The sequence below is a fragment of the Medicago truncatula genome, chromosome 3 (genome assembly GCF_003473485.1).
Source record: "Medicago truncatula cultivar Jemalong A17 chromosome 3, MtrunA17r5.0-ANR, whole genome shotgun sequence".
In the NCBI taxonomy this organism is placed as follows: domain Eukaryota; kingdom Viridiplantae; phylum Streptophyta; class Magnoliopsida; order Fabales; family Fabaceae; genus Medicago; species Medicago truncatula.
The window spans coordinates 24,615,784-24,642,203 of NC_053044.1; the positions used below are offsets into that span (position 1 = coordinate 24,615,784).

Genomic DNA, 26,420 nt, shown 5'->3' on the forward strand with positions numbered 1-26,420 from the left:
ATAATATTTTCTTTTAAAAATGAAAATGCAGACCTAACTATCTAGCAAGAGAACTTACGAGTGCGGCACTTCATGGCGATAGTGGATTCTTCGTGGGATAACTAACTAGACTGGAAACAATAATAAAAATATATTTAAAAGACCAATAACCACACTAGAGTTATATTTTTTTTAAGAATAATAATAACCACACTAGAGTTAAATTATATTAAAAACATCTACCAAAAAAAAAAAAAATTATATCAAAAACAACCATATTCGTATTTGAATGTGTGAGCTACGGTACTTGTAGCTGCTAAATGTATTAAAATTACAAATACATTTTTGAGTGTCTAAAGATTATTTTGATCTCAAATGTGATTTATTTGGTCAATTTAGTCATTAAGTTTATCTTTAGTCAATTTATTCCATAAAATTATAAACAAGAAAACATTTGGAGATTTACGATGAGATACATTTAAGAACTATAATAACATTGTCTTACATATTCAAAGACCAAATTAATTATTTACCTTTTGAATGTATATTTTTTTGTACATCTATTGTTAAAAAACTTCTTTCAAAACATTGTTTTGAAATCATTTCTCAATCCATTGTGAAAAAATTATTTTTCAAAGAAGTTGATATATATATATATATATATATATATGAGTTTTGTTAGAAGCCACCCATGAAGGTGTCTTTTGACAACCCACGCCTCAAGGTGTGATTTTCACTTTTTAGTTATAACTTTGCTAAAAGACACATTTATAAAATTTAGTTGGTGTCTTTTAACAAATGCTCATAGAATAACTTGCTAAAAAACACCTTCATAAAAGGTGTCTTCTAGCAAAACCCTATATATATATATATATAAAGCTTTAAGATAAAATTAAAAGATTTTCCACTCTATTGTGCTTTAATTAAGATTTTATCATAAGTTATACCAGGAGTGTGATCTATTTAGACTTTTTTTTTTAAAAGGCTAAAGAAAAATATATTAAAAATCCAAATAAAGCTCCTCTAACATAAGAAGAAGTGTGAGAGAAACTTATCAATCCATGAAACTCACCTTACAAGAAACAGTAACAACTACGCAACAAAGGAAAAATTAACAAACTGCCGGTAAGCAGCATGACAAAGAATTCTGCCTTTAAAGATGATAATCAAAATCGAACAAGATATAATACGATTTTAACCACCAATAAATCTGAAGCTTGACCTTTTCACTTAAAGATTGAAGAAGATTAATTTTATGTTGAAAAATCATCTCATTCACCTCCTTCGAAATGACACAAAGCACATAAATCTAGATAATATTTAAAGTCAGATGAGAGTTTTTGTAGAACCCACCTAACCCACCAAACGACATAAGATGATCTTGTAAATTGTCATGAAAACTTGTTGAAATACCTAACAAACTCGAAATCAAAGACCAAAGTCGTCCAAACAAGTCACAATTAATGAATAAATGGTCTATATCTTCCACACGTCCACAATCAGCCGAAAAATTAATATCAATTTTAACCGAAATTTGACGCCTAAACAAGTTATCCTTTGTTGGAATCCTATTAAAAAACAACCGCTGGACAAAAACGTTAAATTTGAGGGGAACTGCTTTAAGCCAAAACACATCATTATATTCCACAATGAAATTGATTTTTATAGTAGTTAAGTTGTTATAAGCACTTTTGACCGTTTACAATTGGAACGAATGAAGCTTCTAAACCCAACGGTATGCCACCTCAACATGCAAAACAACACGTATCAATTGATCCACACACTCCCTCACCAACTCCTCCTTCCACACAAACAACCTCCTACGCCATTTCCAAGCCTCACCATTCACCGCAAAATGCTTACCTACAACAATAGCTAATTTATTCTCCGCCAATTCAAAAAGCCTTATAAATTTAACATCTAAAGAGGCACCGTCAAACCACAAACCACACCAAGACGTTTTCCTAAAATCTAAAGAGACTTAAGGAGAATCAGCCGACCCCCTAAAGAGAGATTCCTACTCTTTCTTCCTGACAATCTACTTCGAATAAGTCTAACCAAAGGGTACCAAAAATGAAGCTTTTTAGGATCCCCACCAATAGGAAACCCCAAATACAAAAAAGGAAGACAACCTTGTTTACTATTCATCACCAAAGCCGCCTCATGCAACCACGACTTAACCACATTAATTCCAAACAACATGCTTTTGTGAAAATTAACTTTTAAACCAGAAATCTCTTCAAACAAAATTAAAACTGCCTTCAATGATCTAAAATTAGCCCAAATTTTGACCCCCATCAGCAGTGTATCATCATCAAACTACAAGTGAGAGACAGACACATTAGCTTGCGCCCCCACATCGAAATCAGTAATCAATTTAAACCTTCAACATCAAATAGAAAAAGATGAAAGTGGATCTGACCAAGCCCTCTTTCCATCTTAAACTCATTAGTTGGGCTCATATTCACAAGCACTGACTTGTCGCTGTTGTTACACATTCTAAAATCCACTTACACCAAAGTAGAGGAAAGTTCATTTTAACCATCACATCTCCCAAATACCTCAATTCAACCGAAACATGCGCTTTCTCAAAATCATCCTTAGAAAGAGTGATCCTTTCTTCGAACTACGTGCATCATCCACTAATTCATTGACTATTAAAATACAATCTAGGATTTGTCTTCCTTTGACGAAAGCTGACTGAGACTCCGGCACAACATTACCAACCACATTTCTCAATCTATTATCAAGCACCTCTGACAAAATTTTATACAAACAACCAACCAATGATATAGGGGAAAAAACTACCAACCTTTGAGGAATTTCAACTTTGGGAATCAATGCTATAAAAGTACCATTAATACCCTTGGTTAACTTACCATTTCGATGAAAAACAACAAAGAAATTCAACAAATCTACCTTTAATATATCCCTAAAATCTTTGATAATATCAAGATTAATCTCATTCGGCCCATGACTCTTGAAACTATCAGAGCCTCGCATCGCTTCCTTGATCTCTTCAAGCAAGAAAGGTCTAATAAGATCAGCCCCTCATCCACACTAATAGATTTGAAAGAAAGATTCCCCATCCCTGGTTTAGATATTAAAAACTTTCCAAAGATTTTCCTCCCTATTGTGATTTTTCAAACTTTACAAACTACATTTATTCCATAACACTACTAGTAATTTATTCCATAAAATGAAAGAATCGAAGAAAATTATATATTATCATATATTGTGGATTTTTTTTTAAGAAATCAAAATGGAATATATTAACAACGGCGATGAAATCTCATTAGTACAAGGTGTACTAAAGGATCCAATCCGGTAAACAAACAGTCATAAAGTATAATTACAAAATGAAGGTCAGTCGATGTTGGTGTAAGCCCTAGAGGCCAATAGTTTATGTTAAACTTATCTTATGTATCATGACTTTTATTATTGAATAATATATGACACTCTTTATTATATTTAGATAATGTTAATAAAGTCCTTAGAATAGATAGTTCATGTAATTATATATTAATTGTGACTTAATCATGAGATTACATTATCTTAAAGAACGCTATTCTTAAATGTATCCGTAGTCAAAGCTTTAATATGAATAAAGGATAATAATAAAGTGTCGAGACTATTATGTATGTAGACTTATGACCACATCTCATGGGTCATAGATATGAGATATCAAGTCTATACATAGGTATAAATATTAGGAGTAATATTTATATTGGATTGACCCACCGTGAGAATACTACATAGTAAGTTATGAAATTGTCATAAGATATTCTCACAATGATAATAATGTATATCGCTCTTAGACCTGAAACCACTATGATCCCTAGATGTGGACTCAAGTGCTTTGTTGCCATTCTAACGTTGTCTGTAAAAGGATAATCATAACGTTGGTTGATGGGTACTTGATGAATCATGCTAAGGGGCATGAGTGTCCTAGATGGGATTTGTCCCTCCTCATAAACAGGAGATATCTTTAGGCCTCTTGATGAAATATGACTGTAAAACTGCATGGCCATGCCGAACTAAGTCAATATGAGATATTGGACTTATTCGTTATTCAGTATATTTCGGAATCAAGAAATATAATTATTGATCTATACAAGGGTGACAATACCTATGCCTTGGGATCAATAAAAGGTATCGAGACAAAAGAGTAATTGTACACATGAATTTTATCATGAAAGGTTTCGTCAGATCACTTGACATTCTTGTCACTTGGGTAGCAATGATGTGTTGCTAGATACCGCTCATTGTTTATAATATTAAATATCAGATTTAATATTATTGCCAACGTGACTAGAACCTATAGGGTCACACACAAAGAACAGTCAAAAGAGAAATATATATAAGTACGACTTATATAAGGGGTGTGTTTAGTAAATAACGCTAATTAGTTAGCAAAATTACTAAACTCGTTATTGGGCTTAGTGAAGTCCAATAGTGGCTTCTGACTTGCATAGCACACAAGGAGTTCTATAAATAGAACCCTAGTGCTGAAGTTTAAGGTTACGCGTTTTGAAGAAACCCTAGCTCTCTGAAACTTCTGATTCCTTGGCTAGCACCGAGTTTTGGATGAGCACTGTTCGTGTGGACTTGCTAGAGGCTTTGCTGCTTGCTGCTTGCTTTGCTATGATCGTGATTCCGGTTTCCAGCTTTCAGTTTTTAGTTTCACACTTCGAGGTAACAATCGAATCACTGATTCATGTGTAATTCGTAATGATCCAAGGAAAGAAAATCGAATTATTTTCCGCTGCTTATTCTGTATTAAAAAAATCGATTTTCCTTCAGTCGACACCCAAACAATGTAGAGGGTTCGACCACCAACTTTGAGAACCGTACACAAAAGTGGTATTATTGGCTTTAAGCCACCACAACGAATGAAATTTAACTTTATCTAATAGCTGCTCAATAGGTGTTTCAGTGTTTTTGAATAGTCTGTTGTTTCGTTCGTTCCATATCATCCACACACAAAGAAGCCATAATAATTGTAAAAATGATCGACGAGCCTTTGAATAACCTGAATAATGGATAAATTGATAAAAATGATCATGGACATTGTCAGCGTCTGACACCCGACACTCCAATCCAAGATCTAATCTGCTGCCAAATTGATAAAAATGATCATATATTGTGGATTAAAATAAAAACTTTACAAACTTATTATTAAATGAAAAGATTTTCCACTCTATTGTGGTTTAAGATATAATCACAATAGTGTGACCTAATATAAACTTTTCAAAGTAGTGATCTAATTTAAAAAAACCAATAAGTTACAAAGTGACGTCTTTTATTTTAGTGTTGTTAGAAATTAATCAATTGAAATTAAATGATGAAATTTTAAGAGGACGTGACAACATTGCATTTGTTGATTAATATTTGGGAAAATTGTTTTATGAGCCGTCTATCCCCTGCATACAACTGCAAAGATTAATCTCTTAAATCGGATAAGATTATAATAAATGATAAAAACTCTTCCTCAAAATATTTAAATAAATTATATTGAAAGTGTCATCTTTACGTATATTCTTAAGATGAAGATATGTGTATCTTTTTTTTTTGGTCAAGAGGATATGTGTATCTTTAATATCGATAACTAATTATTTCGAATTTATAATTTTACCATGAAGAATATTATTGCACCATGTCGAGGCCTGCATCTTGAAATGAATAAAATGTACAATGAGTCATTTGTTACAAGTCAACTTCGTCAAAGTTTGTCTCTAATATGCTATGAAATACTAGTGTTGAAACTCAATGAAATAGTTTGTTTAGTTATATAATGGGTGACGTGTGAAATTGATCATTTATTGGACCTACATTCATAATTTTGGTCTATAAAGTCCAAGCACCCGACAAGGAGTGTGTGCATAAGCCTCTTCAAGCATGTCTTCAAAAATTTCTCATTTCTTCTTGGTTTCTCTTGTTCTCTTTTTCTTTTGCTTTTTAGAGAAGAGCTTTGCCATTGAAAGAACATTGGAGGAAAGACACCATCTTGTTCAAATTAGCTCTCTCCTACCATCAACTTCTTGCAGCTCTTCTACCAAAGGTCAATATATTTACTCTTACATGCATGCTAGCAACTTTTATTGATTTTATTGTTAATTTCTACCAAATAAATTGAGCTATAGAATAGCATAGATACATAATTTGCAGTGGCATAAATCAAAGGACAACTTAATTAAATTAATATTGTTCCTAATTATTTGTAGTTAATGTTGGTATGTAGCATATGGTACACATAAACTCTCCGGTCTTGTTTTGAGGGTTATAGTAACTAAATAATTAGTGTCATGTTTGAGGGTCATAGTAGCTAAATAATTAGTATCATGTAAGTGTAGAGTAAAAAACTGCAGGGATATTTGATATGTTAAGCATGCAATTCCCATTTCTTTTTTTACACACGTCAAATACCTTTCAACATCTTAATGCTCCTACTTAGGTCATAAGCTTGCGTTATAAAGCTCAGCGCATGCAATTTCCATCTTGAACGCACTAATAAATGTGTAAGTTTCGCTTGTCACACTCTTTGACAAAAAAATAATAATTAAACAACCAATTCCTTGGACAAATTATAAACTGATGGAGGAAATAGAGTGAGAGAGAGAGAAAAAAAAAAAAGAGCAATTATTTGTTTGATATATTCCATAAAAAAGGAAGAGAAAATGAGCAATTCTGCCAATTTCTTTCATGGGTGGGCATCATTTGTCACGGAGAATATTCACATGGAACCCACCATCTTGTGCTTAGTGCTTTCTCAACAAATAAAATGGAACCCATCTTAAAAAAAAATGGAATCCACCAACCATCACATATTAAAGATAGGAAGGATAAAGGAACAAAAGCCAGCTGCCACTCATACATTTCTTGTTTGATTAATCGTTTTTATCCATAATAAAAAATAATATTAAATTTTTTACTTTATTAAGAATATATATATATATATATATATATATATATATATATATATATGTATATAAACATATACAAACAAATGATTATAATGTTTTGTAAAAAAAAATTGATTAGAATGTCATAATAAACTTATTAACATGAAAAATTTAACGGCAAAAACAAATTAAGTCATTTGATATATTTACCTCCGACCGAATTTCATATTACTATGACTATTTTCTTGAAAATGGTAGGGTTAAGAAAAAAAAAATTGTGCAAGTTGTTATCACTACAAAAATAATGTATTTCTTGTTTTTTCTCCTCCTTACTTTATACTAGTATGGACAAAAAGATAAGTTTATAATCACGGGTCTTCATGAACAACATTAATACATAGACATAAATATTGACTATGAAAGAATCTCATTCACGGGTCAGTGATCACGATTATATATTTTGGCTAAACTCATTGATTGATCAAGTATAGCATTGCATTTTGTTGAATTATAGATACAAACTTAGTATTTCAACAGAAAAAACAATATTCATTCACGTTTGGTACCAACCCACTAAAGTTTTTTTTTATAGATAGACGAAATGACAAAGTCATTATACTCACCCACATAAGTGGAAGTATCGGGGTTCGAACCCCGATCATAACATCTGATTTAACAATTTCGGCATTTTGCCAGTTGAGCTAGGACTTCTGGATCCAACCCACTAAAGTTAAAAAACAAATAACAAGTGGCTAGTTTTCATATTAGCTACACGTCACGGTTTTCTACCCAACTAGCTATTATTATTTTAGGCAAACTTTATATAGATGAAGATATTGACAAAATTTGGCCAAAAGATCTTGAGATGGAAAGGTGTGTAAAATCTTGACGTGTTTTTCCAATTTTCATTGTCGTAAAAGAAAGAAAAGAAACTAAAATATTTGTGGACTTTAGTCAATGATTTAACTAGATGGGGATACAATTAATTATATCATAGGGTATACGAGAATTAGTCTATTGCTTTTTGTAATTACTTGTCACCTTAAATTTTTGGAAAGAGTAGCCTTATAAAATTACTTGCAAAAGATGAGTGACTCTTTTCATAAACTCTTATAAAAACTTTATATATTTTCCATGTCGAAAATGTATTTTCTCAATATGTCAAATTGACACTTAAGATTTTTCGAATACACATCCACCACACTTGTCACTACCGGCTTTGTGAATAAATATAAGTGACAGGTGGCGAAGACAGATAGAGCATATACCAAATTTGATTTTGACTTGAATTTAATTCAACCTTATAAGATCAATCTATATATTTTCGATGCAAGACTTGGGTTTTTTTTTTTTTTAAGTCAGATATAAATTCTTTAAATAACATCGAGAGTACTCCAATTAATCCATAATTTTAATTGAATTGTATCTATTCTTTTATTTTAAACAGAAAACTAATTTTATTAATGATCCATACAAGCACAACCACAAAGTAAAGACACAAAAGTACAAATTGAAAACATCAAGCACCAATACTTTGACAATAATAGATGGAACTTCACACTTTGCATTTATTCAATTTCAATATCAACTTGTAAGGTTCAATTTTTTGTGTTTATTCGAATCAGATAAAAACATACATGCATGAAATAATGTAATATAATATATAATATAATTAATTGTATTTGAATAGTACTCAATCTCATCCAAGACAAAAAAAAAAAATGTGAGTGGTGGACAGTGGGGAAAGCTAGAAGTTGGAAAAATGATTATTTTTAATGCAAAATTATATTAAATTTTATTATGTGGTATTTAGTTATATGTACATCCTCCGATCACTAATATAAACAAAAATCTACTTTTTAGATAATTCAATTAATGATGTATGTGACATATAATAAAGACCACATACATCATTAATTGAATGTATCTAAAATGGATTTTTGCTTATATTAGTGACCGGAGGGTGTACCAAACTATAATAATAGAAAACAATTATTGGTGGGTATAAATAACCCTCTCACTTGTGATATATAACCAACTCAAGATAAGATTTTGTCTTTGAGTCCTTGAGAGATATGTTTCCATGACCTCTAGATTCCTTGGTATAGTCATTCTCATCCTTATATTATCAAGTATTTTCATATATTCCCTAAAAAAATAATATTCTCATACATATAACAAAAATTTAATTTAACAGAAGAATCGAATTTATGAGTTACCTTTTTCTAGGGCAACTTTTGAGTTACTTCTAAAAAGGTTGAATTACCAACAAAAATTTGAGACAGATAAAATGTAAATATTGATATCTAACTTTAGCAAGTCTTTAACATTTCATGAAAAAATTAGAAAAAATATATATATTTTTAATTTGACTTTATTTCTAATAATATTGTATGGATGTCATTATTCATTATTAGAAAAAATATATATTTTTAATTTGTTTTTTGTGTATTATGCAATATATGACATTACCTTGATGAATAGACTTGTATTATTGATTTTAACGTAGTAGTTAAGCAACAATAATTTGACACCACTAAGCATGTTTCATTGTTCAAATTCAGGTACCAAAACAAAAGCATCATTAGAAGTGTTACACAAACATGGGCCATGTTCCCAAGTGAATAATGGAAAAGCAAAAATTATTCCAGCACACAGTGATATTCTTGATCATGACAAAGAAAGGGTGAATTATATTCACTCCAAATTATTATCATCGATTAAGAATAATAATTTGGAGGGCTTGGATTCTAAATCTAAATCAATTAAGTCACGTAAATCAGCTAACCTACCAGCTAAATCTGGTAGCCTTATTGGATCAGGGAATTATTTTGTTGTTTTAGGGCTTGGAACTCCTAAAAAGGATTTGTCACTTATTTTTGACACTGGTAGTGATCTCACTTGGACTCAATGTCAACCTTGTGTTGGTTCTTGTTACAAGCAACAAGATGAAATTTATGATCCAACAAAGTCTACTTCTTATTACAATATTACATGCACTTCTTCAGATTGCACTCAGCTCTCTTCAGCTACAGGTATATATTATTACATTATAATTATATTATAACGATTAAAGAGTCAGTTATATATCCCCGTGAGCTTACCTCAGTTGGAAGGGATATTGCATTTAATATGTAGGAGCTGGGGTTCGAATCCCGACACTCCACAATTAAATTATGTGAGCTCTAACCACTAGACTATTTGAAAAAGGAAGAAAAAAAAAAGAGTTAGTTATATTATAATGATTAAAAAAAATTATTTACTTGTTTTGTTACATTATTATTATAGGGAAATTAATTTCATTAAAAAATAATTATTATTACAGGAAATGACCCCCGCTGTGCTAAAGTATCAAATGCATGTGTATATGGCATCCAATATGGTGACCAATCCTTCTCAGTCGGATACTTCAGCCGCGAACGGCTAATCGTAAATCCAACAGATGCCATTGATAGTTTTTTATTTGGTTGCGGCCAAGACAATGAAGGCTTATTCGGTGGCTCAGCCGGCCTATTAGGCCTTGGTCGTCATCCAATCTCTTTCGTCCAACAAACATCTCAAAAATACCAAAAAACTTTCTCGTATTGTCTTCCCTCCACATCTAGCGGCGTTGGCCACCTCACATTTGGCGCCTCCGATAACAAGTACGTAAAATACACTTCCTTCTCCACTGTCTCCCGGAGCAATTCCTTCTACGGCCTTGACATTGCCGGAATCAGCGTTGGTGGAACCAAGCTTCCAATCTCATCCTCTATTTTCTCCTCCGGTGGTGCCATTATCGACTCTGGTACCGTTATTACACGGCTGCCTCCGACTGCCTATGCTAGCCTCCGAGATTCCTTCAAAAAAGGCATGACGAAGTATCCAGTTGCTCCAGCGGTTTCAATTTTAGACACATGTTATGATCTTAGCGGGTACAAGATTGTTTCCATTCCAAAGATTAGTTTTTTCCTCGGAGGTGGTGTCACGGTGGAAATAGCCGCGCCAGGGATACTTTACGTGGCGAGTTTGAAGCAAGCTTGTTTGGCGTTTGCGCCAAATGGAGATGATAGTGATATTACTATCTTTGGAAATGTGCAACAAAGAACATTAGAGGTTGTTTATGATGTTGGTGGTGGTAAGATTGGGTTTGGACCAAATGGTTGCAAGTGAACATAGTTTTGAATATTTTGATCAACGATTCATTCTTATTTGAACACATACATATATCCAATTAATCAAGCAAAATGAAAAATACATTAAAACAATTGTATTTTGAGTTTTTGATTGGTCAAGGTTATAATTAAAGTGTTCATATAAGAATTTCTCTTGATCAATTGTTTTATCTTATATATGCTTTGGGCTAGTTAGGGGAAAGAAATCTTTATTGGCCCCTGCATTTGTTAATGTTATTGCAACTAGTACTAAATAATCATGTGGGGGTTTGAAAAGAAAAACAAAAATAGAAATGGAAAATGTGGGAAACTTTGTGTTATATAGTGAGTGGTTGAAGATGACTTTGTGGGCAATGGTGATAAGGTGTAATATATATTGATTGAAGAGAAGGGACTATATTGATGACTTTAAGATGTATAATTGCTGGCAATTGTTCATAGATGTGTAATTTGAAACAAATGTAAGCTTGTTTCTGTCATTAAAGGTTTGTTGAATAAAACCAGATTTTCTTGTTTTGGATGATTATGTTTTATTATTTAGTTTCGTCTGTTTTTTTTAATGTAAGACTATATTCTATGAAGGATAAATTCGCATTAAGGGAAGGTTTTGATTTTCGTATGGATGATGGAAACTCCTCTTGCTGGTTTACTAATTGGTCTGGCATTGGAAAATTAGCGGCACATGTTTTATATGTGGATATCCATGATCTCCACATGAGAGTGTGGGACGCCTACGTAGATGGGGCTTGGACGATTAATCTACTTTACACGAGCATTCCTACAACTGTTACGGGTCGTTTGAATTCCCATTTGGCTGACGGTTATACGAGGAAAGGTAATCTCAATGGCATTTATTCGACCTTAACAGGTTTGTTATTGTTGAACCTAGCATGGAGAATGCTTTTGGAATTGGCTATGGCAGCCGCTCCCTGCTCCGGAGAATATTAAATTTTTTCTTTGGACTGCTATGAAGAATTCTCTTCCCAACGAGATTGATGTTATGATATCGCGGTATGCTACATATGAATCTGTGCCCAAGGTGTAATCGGGAAGTTGAGACTACACTACACTGCTTGCAAGATTGTGCTTTTGTGACTGTTTTTTGGAGAGCAATTGGCTTCTCTGGTCAGTGATAGTTTGTATGAGTGGATGCGGAATGGTGTTGCTGGTACATCTATTTTTCTATTTCTAGCCGGCTGTTTGGTGGTTTTGGTGCGCAAGAGACAAGTTGTGTATGTCAAATGAACTAGTTTTACCTTTCTCTATTCGGATTTAAACGGAGAATTATGCTCATTCGTTGATCAAATGTTCCCGGCAGCAGCATACCATGGTGGTACTAGAATGATTTTGATTGTTGATTGTAGTAGTCTCGGTAACCCCGACGTTTCATGCTATGATAGATTGATTCGAAATGCTGATGGTGAGTGGATTCATGGGTTTGCTGGGAATATCAGATTTTCCAATATACTCCATGCACAATTATTGGCAGTTTATTATGGATTCGTTATGGCTTGGGAGTTTAGTTTCTTGGAGTTGTGGTGCTATTCGGACTCTAAGACTGTAATTAAGTTGATTTCTAAACCTGTTAATAATTGGCATCACTATGCAGCTATCCTTCACAACATCCGGGATCTTATTGATAGGGACCGACATATCAATCTACTACATACTGTTCGGGAGAAAAATGTGAGCGCCGACTACTTTGCTAAGTCTGGAGCTCAGAGTCTTGAGGCATATACACCGATAGTTGTTCCACCAGTTTAGCTTAGTCTCCTCGGATGCTAATGGGTTTCCTTTACTGGATAGTTTGCATTTTCTTTTTGTTCCTTTTCTTCTTTAGTACAAAAAAAAAAAAAAAAACAAGGATTTTTTTTTTTTTGAAGAGGAACCAATGCCTAGAATAGAAAACGGACTAAGCCACCAACCATGGTAATTGAGGGGAAGACTAGCATGTTTCCCTTTCAACCACGTAAAAGTCAGTGATTTGATTTTGTCCACCACCTGCACAATAGAGCAATTTTTGTCGTTGAAGATCCTATTGTTTCTTTCTTTCCAAATTTCCCAGACTGTTGCAAACAAAATAACCTGTAACATATAACACCTTGTCTTGGCCACACCACCCATAAAACCAAACTGATAAAAGTGACTAGTAATATCACCAGGCAAAACCGCGACCAAACCAAGCCACCTAAGGATATTATACCAAACACAGCCAAAAAAAGTACAGCGTAATAATAAGTGTGAAGATGTTTCCACCTCCCCACACAACTGAGCATCAACGTCAATTACAGGACGACGGTAAAGGTTGTCTTTTGTAGGGAGCCTGTCACGAAACAAGCGCCAGGCAAATAAAATCACCTTCAATGGAACATCCCTATGCCACAGAGAAGGAGTATTTTAGCAAGTGAATAACTAAAAAGTGGTTAAATACACCTTAAGGTGTAGCTTTGCTAAAACACTCCCACATAAAAACTAGTGGGTGTGTTCTAGCAAACCCCATATATATATATATATATATATATACATACTCATACGAGCCGTGTCGGACAACTCAAACAAATATCTAAAACATTTTTTTCTCTCTTGCTTCCACATAACTTAGATACAAGAGTTACATATGTACATATGTTTTGAGAAATGTTGATCAATTAGGGGGTAACAAACATTACAATTGATTATAACATTTTTAACCTTTTTTATAGTAGATGAATAAATAAAGGTCAAATACTACGATATCTTATTTTAGAATTTTTTCTAATGAAATAACTTGCTCAAATTAGATTCTTATATTTGTATTTTGATTTTCATTTTAGACCGTATATAAATAAATTAACATATATGTAGCGGTGTCAGTATCCTATATTTTTTACATTAACGGTGTCAATGTGTCTGTGTTGGAGTCCATACTTTATAGGTTTGAAGTCAAAAGTCATCATATACCAATTGCTAACTAACTTAATCATGATAAACTCTAACTCTTCTAATGCAAGAACTAAAATAAACAGAGCAGTCTGAATTCATAAAAAATCTAAGAAAAAAGTCTGAACAGTAATTAGAGTTTTTTCTATCAAGCAATAATTTGAATTAAATCCAAGACAAGTTGCATTAAATTGTAGATTATAAAGCTTGGCTCTTTAAAATTTTTACACTATTATCTTGTGATAAAGTAGATATTCTTCTCACTGTTGAAGTTGTGGGGTTTGATAGAAAAGGAGGACAGAAAATAATAAGAACTTTGGATATTATTGATAATAATTTGATATTGACTGGATGCCAAAGACTAAACACTAACCCCTATGTATTAGGGATGGCAAAAAACATTTTAAAAATCAAAATAATATTTTTTTTAAATTAAAAAAATGAATCAATTTTAAACCTCTATCTTAAAAAGGGAAAAATTCATCTTCAAACATCCTTCAAAAAACACAAAATTTTCAACCATTAATCACAAGAAATTCATCACCAAATTCATCTCAAACCCATTGTCAAATACAAGATATTATGTGACCTTTGTAAACAACAACTCTCTAAATTACAAAGCTTATATTCAAATTTGTTGTGGAAGTTGCAATTAAAGATTCAACAAATTGATTTGAAAACACTAACAGCAGCTTGAGAAAGAAAACCCCCAAAATCCATCTTCATCAAAAGGAAATGAAAGAAAATCCCCTCCACCATATACACATTAACAGCAGCTTGAACACCATTCAACATAAACTCAGATCCGCGGGAGTGATAACAACGTCATCAGAGTCCAAAAGAGATCCAACGTATTTCGTCATTAGTGCCTTCTTTGATTAGTAACAGGGGAGGAAAAATTATCTCTTTGATTCGCCTTCTGGCCACTTCGACAACCTTTTGCTTGCTTTTTCCACCAGCACTAGTTTCAGTATCCGCTTTGGCGGCAAGCCTTTCTAGCCCTATAACTGATCATTTGTGACCATTAAACGCAGCGTTTTGACACCCTGAAGCCTTTGAAACATATCGTTTTGATCCAACAACAACTTAACGACCACTTCAGCATCAGTTACACGGAAACTGACAATAGAGGTAACAGTGAAATAGTTTATCAACTAAAATGACATAATTTAAAACTTTTGAAACTTAAATGATTGACTTGGAATTCTGTCAAGTTAAAAGGACAAAAATTAGTATTTAGCCTTTTCCGTTTCTTTAGTGGTGACGTTTTTAGTCCTTTATGCATTATGATTTAGCCACCAGCAACAAAGAGATCAAATATTTTATCATATTTAGTTATATCAAATGTATATGTTTTTGCAACAAACTTATCATTTTTAGGTTCGACAGGGTTTTTCCCATCTGATGGTTTTAATAACTTACAAACGTAGGGAGGTCCAGATTTTAGTTATGCCACATTGACCTCATTTTCTTCAATATAGTCATAAACAATGTCAAAGTCTTGGTCAATTTCGTTAGTTTCGATATAAGCAACATTTTCTTTCTTATAAAACTTACTTGTTCTAGCTTTTAGTCTTTCGACTTGTCAAACTCTATCTGTTAATTGGGTCATATCCCTTAGATATTGAGTGTCTAATTTCTTCCTAATGGAATAATATAGGCCATCAGCAGTCATTTCGACTAACTCATGTTCATGGACTTGGGTGAAACACCTTGCATTCAGAAGTCTAAACCTATTCAAATAGTCATCTATAGACTCAGGAACTTTGCGTCTAACACTAGCCAATTCTTTAAGGCTAATCTTAAATTGACCCATGTACAACTGCTCATGGAAAAATCTTTCTAACTGATTCCAATTATGTATGGAATGTGGGGAAAGGGTTGAAAACCATGTGAAGGAATTCTTAGTCAGAGAATTTGGAAAATTCTCCATCCTCAAATTCTCATTATTTTCTATATCCCTTGCCTCAATTAAGTATCGACCAATATGTTCGACAACCGATTCACTAGTGTCTCCTGCGAATTTTGTGAACTTGGGGATTTTCCATCACATAGGAAATTCAGTTTGTAATACAAATTCAGACAAGGCTGACACAAAGTTTGGTCTATGTAAGCCCACATCAAGGCCATTTTGGGCGAAAATATCTTTGACCATATGAGCCAAATTATTGTATCCTCGAAGGTTTTGTTGGACATTTTTAACCACTTTATCAACATTTTGAGTCCTGTTAACCAAGACTACTTGTGGGTTTCTTATAGCCTTTCTTTGTATTAAAGGATCGACTAATTGGGGCATATTTTGCTGCCCTTGATTTTCAGGTTTCCTTCATTATTGGGCCTTTCCACATTCTGAACGACCAAACATTTTGAATTTGAAGAATCTGGATCACGCACTTGACGAGTACCAAAAACGTCTGCAATTCGACCCATCTGATTAGCTAACATTTGGTAACTATGGTTTGTGTTCTGAATCAAAAGATTGAACATTGTACCTATTTGTTGGGTAAGCATATTAACCATATCATGGCTACTTTCCTCCATCTGTTTCTTAATGACATGAGAGATGTTATATTTAACGATGGGTGTATATTTCGACCAGAATTACTTTGTGCCGAACCTGAAGCCAAATGAGTATTATAAGGCGAAAACGCCATTGTTGCGTAATTTGCATATGTAGACGCATTTTTCTATAGGCATGCGATCATTGATGTTGGCACACCATAAGGGTATTACCTAGTGATCATTGGTAACGAAAACTGTGGCATAGAAGGGAATCTAGATTCAATAGAGTTTCCATTTATGAGACTTGTAAGTTGTAACCATAGGTATTACTCGAAAACCCACTGGCTGTGGCACAAACTCCACAAGGTTAGAATGTGTCAAAGCTGCCATTGTCAAACGGATACATAAGCAGTTACCCCAATAACCGTCGAAACTGGCATATGAGCAGTTACCTCCATAACATTTGACACATTGGCGCCACTAACCGACGCTTGGTTTGATTGTTCTTGTGTACTTTGAAAGTTACTCTGTGTGTTAGATGTAGAAGCGTTATTGGCGTGTTTGACCGATCCATTTCAAGAATGGATTTACCACTTCTTAAGCGCATACACTCATGAACTTTTAAGAATAGCTTATGCAAAAAACAAATGCACCAACATAATGAAAAAAAATTCTAAGAAATGAAATTACTTAAAAATTTGCACAAAATGGGTCCTGCCGGTGTGCCAATTTTTTAACTAGTGTTTTTGGTAAACAATTACTAGTTTTAAATTAATTACTTGCATGATCAAACTAGTGAATATTAGGACATATTTGTGCAATATTTCTTAAAAAATGTTTGAATGTTCATCATGTTCATCAATTTGATTGTAAAAGATGAATCTAAATAACTATTTTCATTCAGTCGAAATTCGTTCAGGATCAAAGGAAAAACTTAAAAGTAAATTCAAACATTTTAAAAAGAAAAGAATTTGATTAAATAAATGAAGAAAATTGGTCATACATTTGCATAGGACTTGTTTCTCACTGTAACATGAATAATTTGAGTGTTTAAAGTTTCTGTGAATGATTTGTGACCTTTATTTCTTATACAAAACTATTAATATACTTGCAAGAAATAACTACAAATAACAGTACAAGCAAAAGCTTTCAACATGTGTCCTGTTATGTTTATCAACTTTTGACAAGTTCTCACGTGTCTTTAACATCTTGATCTTATCTCTTCATAAAAAAATTGAATTTTTGCAGTCGAAACTAATGACTTTGCAATCTCAAATATACCAAGTGCTCTCAAATGTCGAACTAACAATCATCTGAAATGTAATCAAATATTAGTCCCAACTTGACATGTTCTTTCCTTTTGAATTGTGTGCGTCGAAAATACAGTCTAACACCAATTATTTAAAAATATGTTTACCATCTAAAGTACTTGTACTAACTTGTTACAATACTAGTAAACATGTTATTATGTTAGTAACCCACGTTACGTTCGACAAAAGAATATATATCCACATGGCAAAAGACTAACCAATGGATCCATAGTTTACCCTAGAAGTGAGCCACCCTCACCAATCACAATCCAATAATCTATATTTGGTGTAGCACAAGGTAGGTTCCATCAATTTCATTTTGTTTTTTCTTCTCCATATATTTCTTAGGAAAATGTCAAAAACTTAGTGAATCTTAAGCATATGATAAAGTTTACTAGCTGGCAAATTAAGTTTTGAATCTGAATAAAACAACTTTCAAACAACCCATCTGACCATTGCAACACGTCTCTCAAATCTCAATTGGCACCTTAATCATTTGTAATTAATAATGATTTGGAATAATGGAATGGTTTCCAAAATAACCCAATCTTACAAATGAAATTGATACATGTTTCATGTTCATTGCCTTTGTTTATAGCTTGTGACTTCATTATTTGTACAGAAAAAAGAAAATAATGCAGGTGTTTTCAGTTGTTAATTACACGTATTAATGTTGGTAACCAAGTGGATTCGTTGCATTGGTTCCTTTTTTTCTTACCACACTACTCCCATGTGATGGTCCCACAACCATAGCTGGCTGGTATCTTATGTATTTTCTAATTTCTACTACTAAAAAAAACATATGAGATTGCGGCGATTATTGATGGAACAAAGTATACAAAAAAACATGTATCCTGCTTGTCAGCCAATATGATTTTATTTGTAATAAAAAAAGCCAATAGCAAAGACAATTACATTAAAATAAAATGATATACGTGAAGAGGGTAACGCAACAATCCAAGTTCTTGAAAATGTGTATGATGCGTATCCAAAAGAAAATGTGTATGATAAACCGCATAATTGTTGATGTCAATAATAATGGACTAAAATTAAATAGTCTAAAATTTATACAGAAATGCATATCAATACAACAATAAGAAAATTATCATCCAAAATTCTCATATTTTCTTCTATTAACGAATTTTCTATTCTTAAGTGTATTGACGTTGATTGTCATTCTCCCCGTCCTCCTTGTATATTAAGCAAGATAATTGGATTATGCCCCTCATTATGAGTTAAGTGTGTGTAGCATTAATGATGGGATAACCAAGGATCTCTTCTTTTTAGAGACCACCTTGGTAATTTTTTTTAGGTGCAATAGTCATTAATGATGGAGTAAATAGTCAATTTTCTTTCTGAAATTGTAAGTTTCGTCAATTACCCTCGAAATTAACAAAACTTCAATTACCCTCCTGAAATTGCATAACGTTAATCAATTTACCCCTCCGTCAGATTTTTCTATTAACTGTTTACGATTATGATCAAATATCCCCCTGAAATTTTGCACTTATGTGCAAAATGCCCCCTAAACTTAAAAATTTAGAATTTTCGTGCTCACCGTCCCGTACTATTTATCATTATCCAAGATTTATATGACCAATAGCTGCATAAACATACATTCCATACATATTTATATGATCAATAATTGTTAATTTGTTTGTCTTTAATATCTTTTGAGTCAAGGATAAAAAAAATATAAATTTTTAAAGTTCAGTGGGCATTTTGCACATAAGTGCAAAATTTCAGGGGGGTATTTGATCATAACCGTAAACTGTTAACAGAAAAATTTGACGGAGGGGGTAAATTGATTAACGTTATGCAATTTCATAGGGTAATTGAAGTTTTGTTAATTTCATGGTGGAAATTGACTATTTACTCATTTTCTATGTTAAAATTTGTGCAGCTAGTTATGCTATTAAATTTGCCCATGTCAAAGGTTGAATAAATTTATGGTTCAGAGTGTAACTCCCTCCTCATGGTTCAAGTTTTTACTATATAAATTCGATTCCTTGAAAGTTTAAGGTCAAATAAATGGAAGAATTGTCTTCATATTATTAGAAATTCCCGATTTAGATTTTCTCATATTTATAGTGAGGAAAATACATGATTAGATAAACTAGTCAATAATGACTTCTTTTGTTGACGATTTAGTTTGATGAATCACTTACGTAGATGGTCTAGAGAAGGTTTCTTTAGAGACATGATTGGTTTACCTTCTTATCATTTCCATTAATCTTGTTTTTGGTGGGTTTTGTTTATGCCCATGTTTGTTCTTTTTCATATCAATAATGCTTGTTACGATTTGAGTACATATTTTTACTTTATACATTTCGTAATATTCACGATGAATAATAATGGAATACGATATCTTTCATAATATTCAATGTGTCATGATCCAACCTTTATCAATTTCGTTAATAAAAACAATAATAGAATAATGATTTTTTTTTTGACAAAGTTATAAAATGATATATATAATTACCACATAGTAAAAAAATTGGAGAACACAAAACCTATGTCATTTTTTACCAAAAAAATTGAAAACACCTAAATATTTATGAATTTTATTTCTCTAGTGTCTTTATATTTTGAAATTGTTGCAAATTTTTAAGTTTTCAACGCTATCAAATGTATATTTTATGTGTAAGTGATCAAACAATTGTGGAAAATGCTAAAGAGTGATTTAAAGCATTGTTAAGAGGATAAAAATAATAATATTGCACTGGGAAATAAAAAAATGATGAATTTGACATTTTAAAAATTAATTGGTTCCTTTTTTTTTTTAAGAAAAAAATAATAATTCGAATTCATTTAATTAAGTCTAACCCGACAATATTGAGAAATTACATTAATTTAATTTAATCACTAGAAGATGTTGTAAGTAGTGTAATTATGGAGCTAGATTTAAAAGAAATTCATACCAAACAAAAAATATAAAATAGGACTAAGAAACAACTTTTCATTTTAAAAAAAAAAAAAACAACTTTTCCTTTCAAAAAAGATCTCAAATTCATTTTTCAATTTTAGGCCAACCTATTTATACCCAAACAAACACACACCACAACACAACTAAACAAATCACAATCTTCCCTTTCATCTCCATCATCAAAACCAATTCACACCATGAACGAAACCTCCACCCCAACAAAAAAAATCAATTTCGCAGAAGAATCACTATTACCAAAAACAACCACCAACATCAACAGACACAAATTCAACCGTAGCATCTCCCACGTAAACGACGAACTCCACACTTTCCGATCATATCTCCGATGGATGTGTGTGGATCAATCAAACGCAATCCACGCAACACTCTCCTGGTTCGTTTTCTTCGTCTTCGCATTGGCTGTTCCTGCTTTGTCGCACTTTTTTCTAGCATGTGAGGATTGTGATGCGAGACATTCGAGACCGTATGATTCTGTTGTTCAGATTTCGTTGAGTTCTGTTGCGGTGTTGTCGTTTTTGTGTTTGTCGACGTTTGTGAAGAAGTATGGGTTGAGAAGGTTTTTGTTTTTGGATAAGCTTTGTGATGAAAGTGAAAATGTTAGAATGAACTATATGGTTCAGCTCAATGTGAGTTTTCTTCTATCTACCTCTTCAGCTTGCTCTGTTTCTCTGTTTTTTTTCTTTTTTACTATTATTGTCTATAATTTTTCTAAAAATTATACATTTCAATAAATTTTTGGTGCTTCTTTGATTATTTTTCTTGAACAATGCTAACAAAATACAAGAATCATCGTTAAGCTATCAAATATAGTGTAATTATGCCTTATAACGTGTGTAATCAATAAGTTTAGAAATATTTGTCTTTGTAAACTTAACTTGGTTGATAGAGTTATTTTATAATATAAATAGAGACAATTTTGTAAACTTAACTCGATTGGTAGAGTTATTTTATAATATAAGCAGAACCTCAGACAATTTACTTATAAGAAGAATTTTCAAGAGTTCACTTATTCACTTTAAAAATGTGAATTTTTAACCTGTAAATTACATGGAAAAAAAGAAAAACATTTTTAGAATGATCTTTTTTATTAAACTTAACTAAAAGAGGAATAAAAAATGTTACATTTTTGTGCATAATAAAAATGAAACTATCCAAGTCATAGAAAGTGGTAGGACAATCTGTGATTACAACTGGCAAAGAGAGGAAAAAGAGTGATGTTTGTTTATACTTTATTTATTCATAGAATCAACTAGAACCATCATGTGCATTCATATTTGATGCAATAAACAATGCATCAAAATTGGGTCAATCGTTTAGTCGAAATTAATTCTTCAGTAATTTTTTTTGGAAAAAATATAAATAAGAAGAAAATTATGGCTAGTTAGCTACATAATCTGATTTAAAAAGTGTACAAAAAACTAAAATAAAGTGAAATAGAAAGAAAAAAGCCACTTATTGAAAGAAAATTTAATTTTATAAAAATATCTGATTTAAAAAGTGTTTAAATTTAGGTGAATATAATAGTACCATGATTTCAGAAGTGTGGTTAGGTATATACTCATTATCTAATTATTGATTGCATGTTATATATTTGTATTAATTTATTACACTGAAAAATTAATTTTTCTTAAGAAATATTTGCCGGTTGTAGATTCCGAGTACATATTAACATTTCTCTTAAATATATAATCAAATTTTAAAAGAGTTTTATCTATAGAGCATCGGTATCTAACCAAACTTTAAAATACTTAAGAATTTAGCTCAAATTTATCATTCAAACAATTAAATTTACGTCGAAAAATTTGAATTATTTTCTAAAATTATATTATCTTAATCAATTATTTGCTAATTGTGTGTTTGTTATTGGTTACAGAGATCTTTGAAGCTCATATCAGTCTTCTCAGGACCATGTTTCATAGCAATGGCAACATACAAAATCTGGTGGTATGCATCAGGAGGCTCACAAATCCCCTTCTTAGGAAACGTATACCTTAGTGATGCAGTAGCATGCATATTAGAACTCTGCTCCTGGTTGTACCGAACCACCACAATCTTCCTTGTGTGCGTTCTCTTCCGTTTGATCTGTCACCTTCAGATCCTACGGCTGAAAGATTTTGCCACATTATTCCATGTGGATTCTGATGTACATTCGGTTATGTCGGAACACCTGAGGATTAGGAGGCATTTGAGGATTATAAGTCATAGGTATCGTGCTTTTATTTTACTTGCACTTGTGTTGGTGACTGGAAGTCAGTTTGCTTGTTTGCTTGTGACCATGAAGGCTAGACATGATCTTAATGTCTATAAGACTGGTGAACTTGCGGTATGTGATCTCATCTCTCTCATTTACTCATTGTTACGGATCATAGACTCAGACACTGACACCAAATATGATACATACACGTCGATATTGATGATAATTCGAAAAAATTATATGAATTAATATAATCATATATGTCGGTGTCTTGTTGGTCTTAGGCACGATACATATCCGATACCGGAACATGTCAAATCTAAAGAGTATATATGTTTCATATTTGTTTATGAAGTATGAACACAAACACATACTCTAACACATCAACACCGATAATAACTTAAGAAAATGATATATTTAATATAATTATATGTGTTAGTATTGTGTCGACGTTAGATCAACGCCAAGACATCGAATAAGTGTATGTGTTTCATTGGTTACTATTAGCACTTATTTCTTAAACAAATGAAACTAGCAGCTTTTTCTTAAACAAGTTGTAAGATTAGTGTTTTTTGAAAAGTTTGTACGGTTAAAGACTTTCTAGGCCTAACATCACTTCATAAATAATGTTTGATAACTAATCTAAAACATGTGAAAAATATATGCTTTAGTTAGCTTTCAAAATAAGGACACATATACAGAACAAAATTCAGTCTTTACGGTATATATCAGTCTAACTTTCTATGTTTCTTTTATTTGAGTGAGTTTGACTATGGTATAATACATTAATATAAACAAACTTTTGGTTCATCTAATGACACCTTATATATACCATCATTTATATAAAATAGATTAAATTAATTGTTTACCCCTTTAAACGTTTTAGAAACATACAAGTGGGCATGTTGACCTAAAAAAAAGATTAGCTTAACATACAAAGCTGGCATGCTTATAAAAATGATTCTATTTGTATCATTTGATTTGATTGTTAAATATAATTATTTTAGTAACAAACGTTAATTTATGTATATAAACCATCTTATAAATCTACAAAGGTACATGGAACCCTTTGTTAGCTGTACATGCCAAAATCATGAAGGTCAATTGCAATAAATAAAAGTTTACGTAATTGAAATCATCCGAAATTTGAGGAAGACGTGTCCATTTTTATACAATTGTGACATGCCCCCCTTTCACTCTGTTCCTTCCTAATAAATTTCATATCTTATTAGAAAACGACAAGAACAAAACATTAACAAAGCAAAGATCTTAGTTATCAAACCAAACTTGGCCTACTATCGTGAAGCATGGACATGCATTGAATTAGGCGTGTTTCGGTGTGGACATGTATGGTGTTCGACACCAACATATATAATTACATTGAATTATATTATTTTCTTAAATTATTAACGGTATCAACGTATCACTATCTGTGTCGTATTTGATATTGTGTCCGCATCCGTGCTTCAATAGCCTAATACTTTATGTGTGATTTTGTTATATTCTGTTACAGCTATGTTCGGTAACGCTTCTTTCAGCACTGTCCATTATGTTCCGTAGTGCAACAAAGATAACACACAAAGCACAAGCAATCACAGGATTAGCAGCCAAGTGGCATGTTTGTGCAACGTTGGATTCTTTTGATGGAGTGGGTGAAGGGGAAACATTATCGGCTCAGATTTCTCGTGAGAGAATCTATCCTTCAGTGGGAACAGATGGAGAATCAGAGACTGATGATGCTGGCTCTGAAGAAGATGAGATTGATACCACAAAGATGATTCCATCTTACTCTTATAGCACTATCTCATATCAGAAAAGACAAGCTCTTGGTAATTTCCTCATCAATTATCATTTCTTACTTCCCCATTCAAATTATAACTTGTTTTAATAAAAACTTTAGTTATTTTTTTAATGGAAAATAGAAATTACTAATGATTATATAAAATTATTTTTCATTAATGACATTGAAAAAATTTTAAAAAAAACTAAAAGAAGATAGAGTAATAAATAATTAAAAATATGATAGGAGAATAAGTGGGGTAAAATGACTTATAATTTTTTTTTTTTTTTGTCACGTAGTTTAGTGGTTAAATTCACCTTATAAGGTAAATAAGTGGGGTGTCCAGGATTCGAACCTCGACCGCTGCATATAATAATGCATTGTCCTACCAACTGAGCTAAACTCACGGGACTATTATCTATTTATTTATTCAAAAAAAAAAAGTAATATTTTATTCTGAAAAATGACTAATAATTTTAAATTAGAGGTTTCTGCAATAGTATAGATGTTTTTAGAGGTTTGTGGAACCGCAATTGTGGTGGAATCAATCACATTTATCTGCATCATTCTATTTAAGCCAAGAAAAATGCTAATGAGTAATTTGATTTCATATCTTTAGAAAATAAATATACATGTTTGTTGATTTTGTGGTATTTTTGATCATATTTTGCAGTAAATTACTTTGAGAACAATAAGGCAGGAATTACTGTATATGGATTCATGCTGGATAGGAGTACACTACATACCATATTCGGTATTGAGATGTCGCTAGTTCTTTGGCTGCTTGGAAAAACAATAGGTTCTTTTTGAATAACATATATTTATTTTGTTTGATTATAGTTTATGAATCATGGAAGAAAAAAAAAATGCAGTGTGAGTTCCCTTATCTATGATTTATTGTTCTCAATTGCCGGCTGCTTACTGTTCAAATTGGATGAGAAGATAGAAATGGATCAGCTTTTATTTTAATCAATAATAATGAAATGTCATTTTTTAATGACTTCTTTTGCAACTTTAAATACAAAAGTAAAATAAACTTTTTTTAAAGAAAAATACTTAACATTTCATTAACTTTGTCAAAAAACATTTTATTAAAAATAAATTGTTCAATACAGCGAGTTACATTAAAATAAATAACGAGACTGACTGTTAATGTGTCAACCCCCGTCAAATGGTGAGCCACCTCATTTGTTTATCGCGTGTTGAAATCAACCTTATAGTTTCAGAACTGAGTGGTGAATAATCGTCTCAAGCGGATATAATTTGTTCAATTTCACTCATGCATGTGAATTTTCCACTATTCAAATTTCATGAAATTCTCAAATCATGAAAAGTTTAAATCCTGCAAAGTAAAAGAAAATCAAATATAAGCATAAATGGAATCGAAAAATTTGATTTAGAATCAGAATCTAAAGAGGAATTGAATTGATGAATCGAAACGACGTGACCTACCTTATGATTTAGAATCAGAATCTAAAGAAGGTCTCATAGTTTTTAGACATTTCACTGATAAACTATAGATGAATACAAACCACATCGTGCAATTAAGTAAAAATAATAAACCCTATAATGTGCCTTAAGAATGGTTAAGGAGTACAATTTAATAATACATTTTTCAGAGATTAATTTCCTTTTGGTGTATAATATAGTTTTGAATTGATGCAGGAAGATAACCCAATTTTACAGAGATTAAGAAAATCTACATATGGAGTTAAACTCACAATGAAAGTTAA

At 32.0% G+C, this 26,420-nt stretch overlaps 2 protein-coding genes across 2 annotated transcripts; both read left to right on the top strand.

Annotated features, from left to right (window-relative positions):
- The first annotated feature begins 5,717 nt into the window (after positions 1 to 5,717).
- LOC25489024 (aspartyl protease family protein At5g10770) lies at positions 5,718 to 11,556 on the top strand. Its single transcript, XM_013604427.3, has 3 exons — positions 5,718 to 6,040; positions 9,446 to 9,916; positions 10,207 to 11,556. Exons 1-3 carry the CDS (start codon positions 5,878 to 5,880, stop codon positions 11,031 to 11,033), a joined length of 1,461 nt encoding a protein of 486 aa, XP_013459881.1. The 5' UTR covers positions 5,718 to 5,877; the 3' UTR covers positions 11,034 to 11,556.
- Positions 11,557 to 20,826: 9,270 nt separating this feature from the next.
- LOC25489025 (uncharacterized) lies at positions 20,827 to 25,660 on the top strand. Its single transcript, XM_013604428.3, has 4 exons — positions 20,827 to 21,339; positions 22,587 to 23,036; positions 24,421 to 24,736; positions 25,361 to 25,660. The coding sequence occupies exons 1-4, from the start codon at positions 20,890 to 20,892 to the stop codon at positions 25,495 to 25,497; spliced, it is 1,353 nt and encodes a 450-aa protein (XP_013459882.1). The 5' UTR covers positions 20,827 to 20,889; the 3' UTR covers positions 25,498 to 25,660.
- The last annotated feature ends 760 nt before the right edge of the window (positions 25,661 to 26,420 follow it).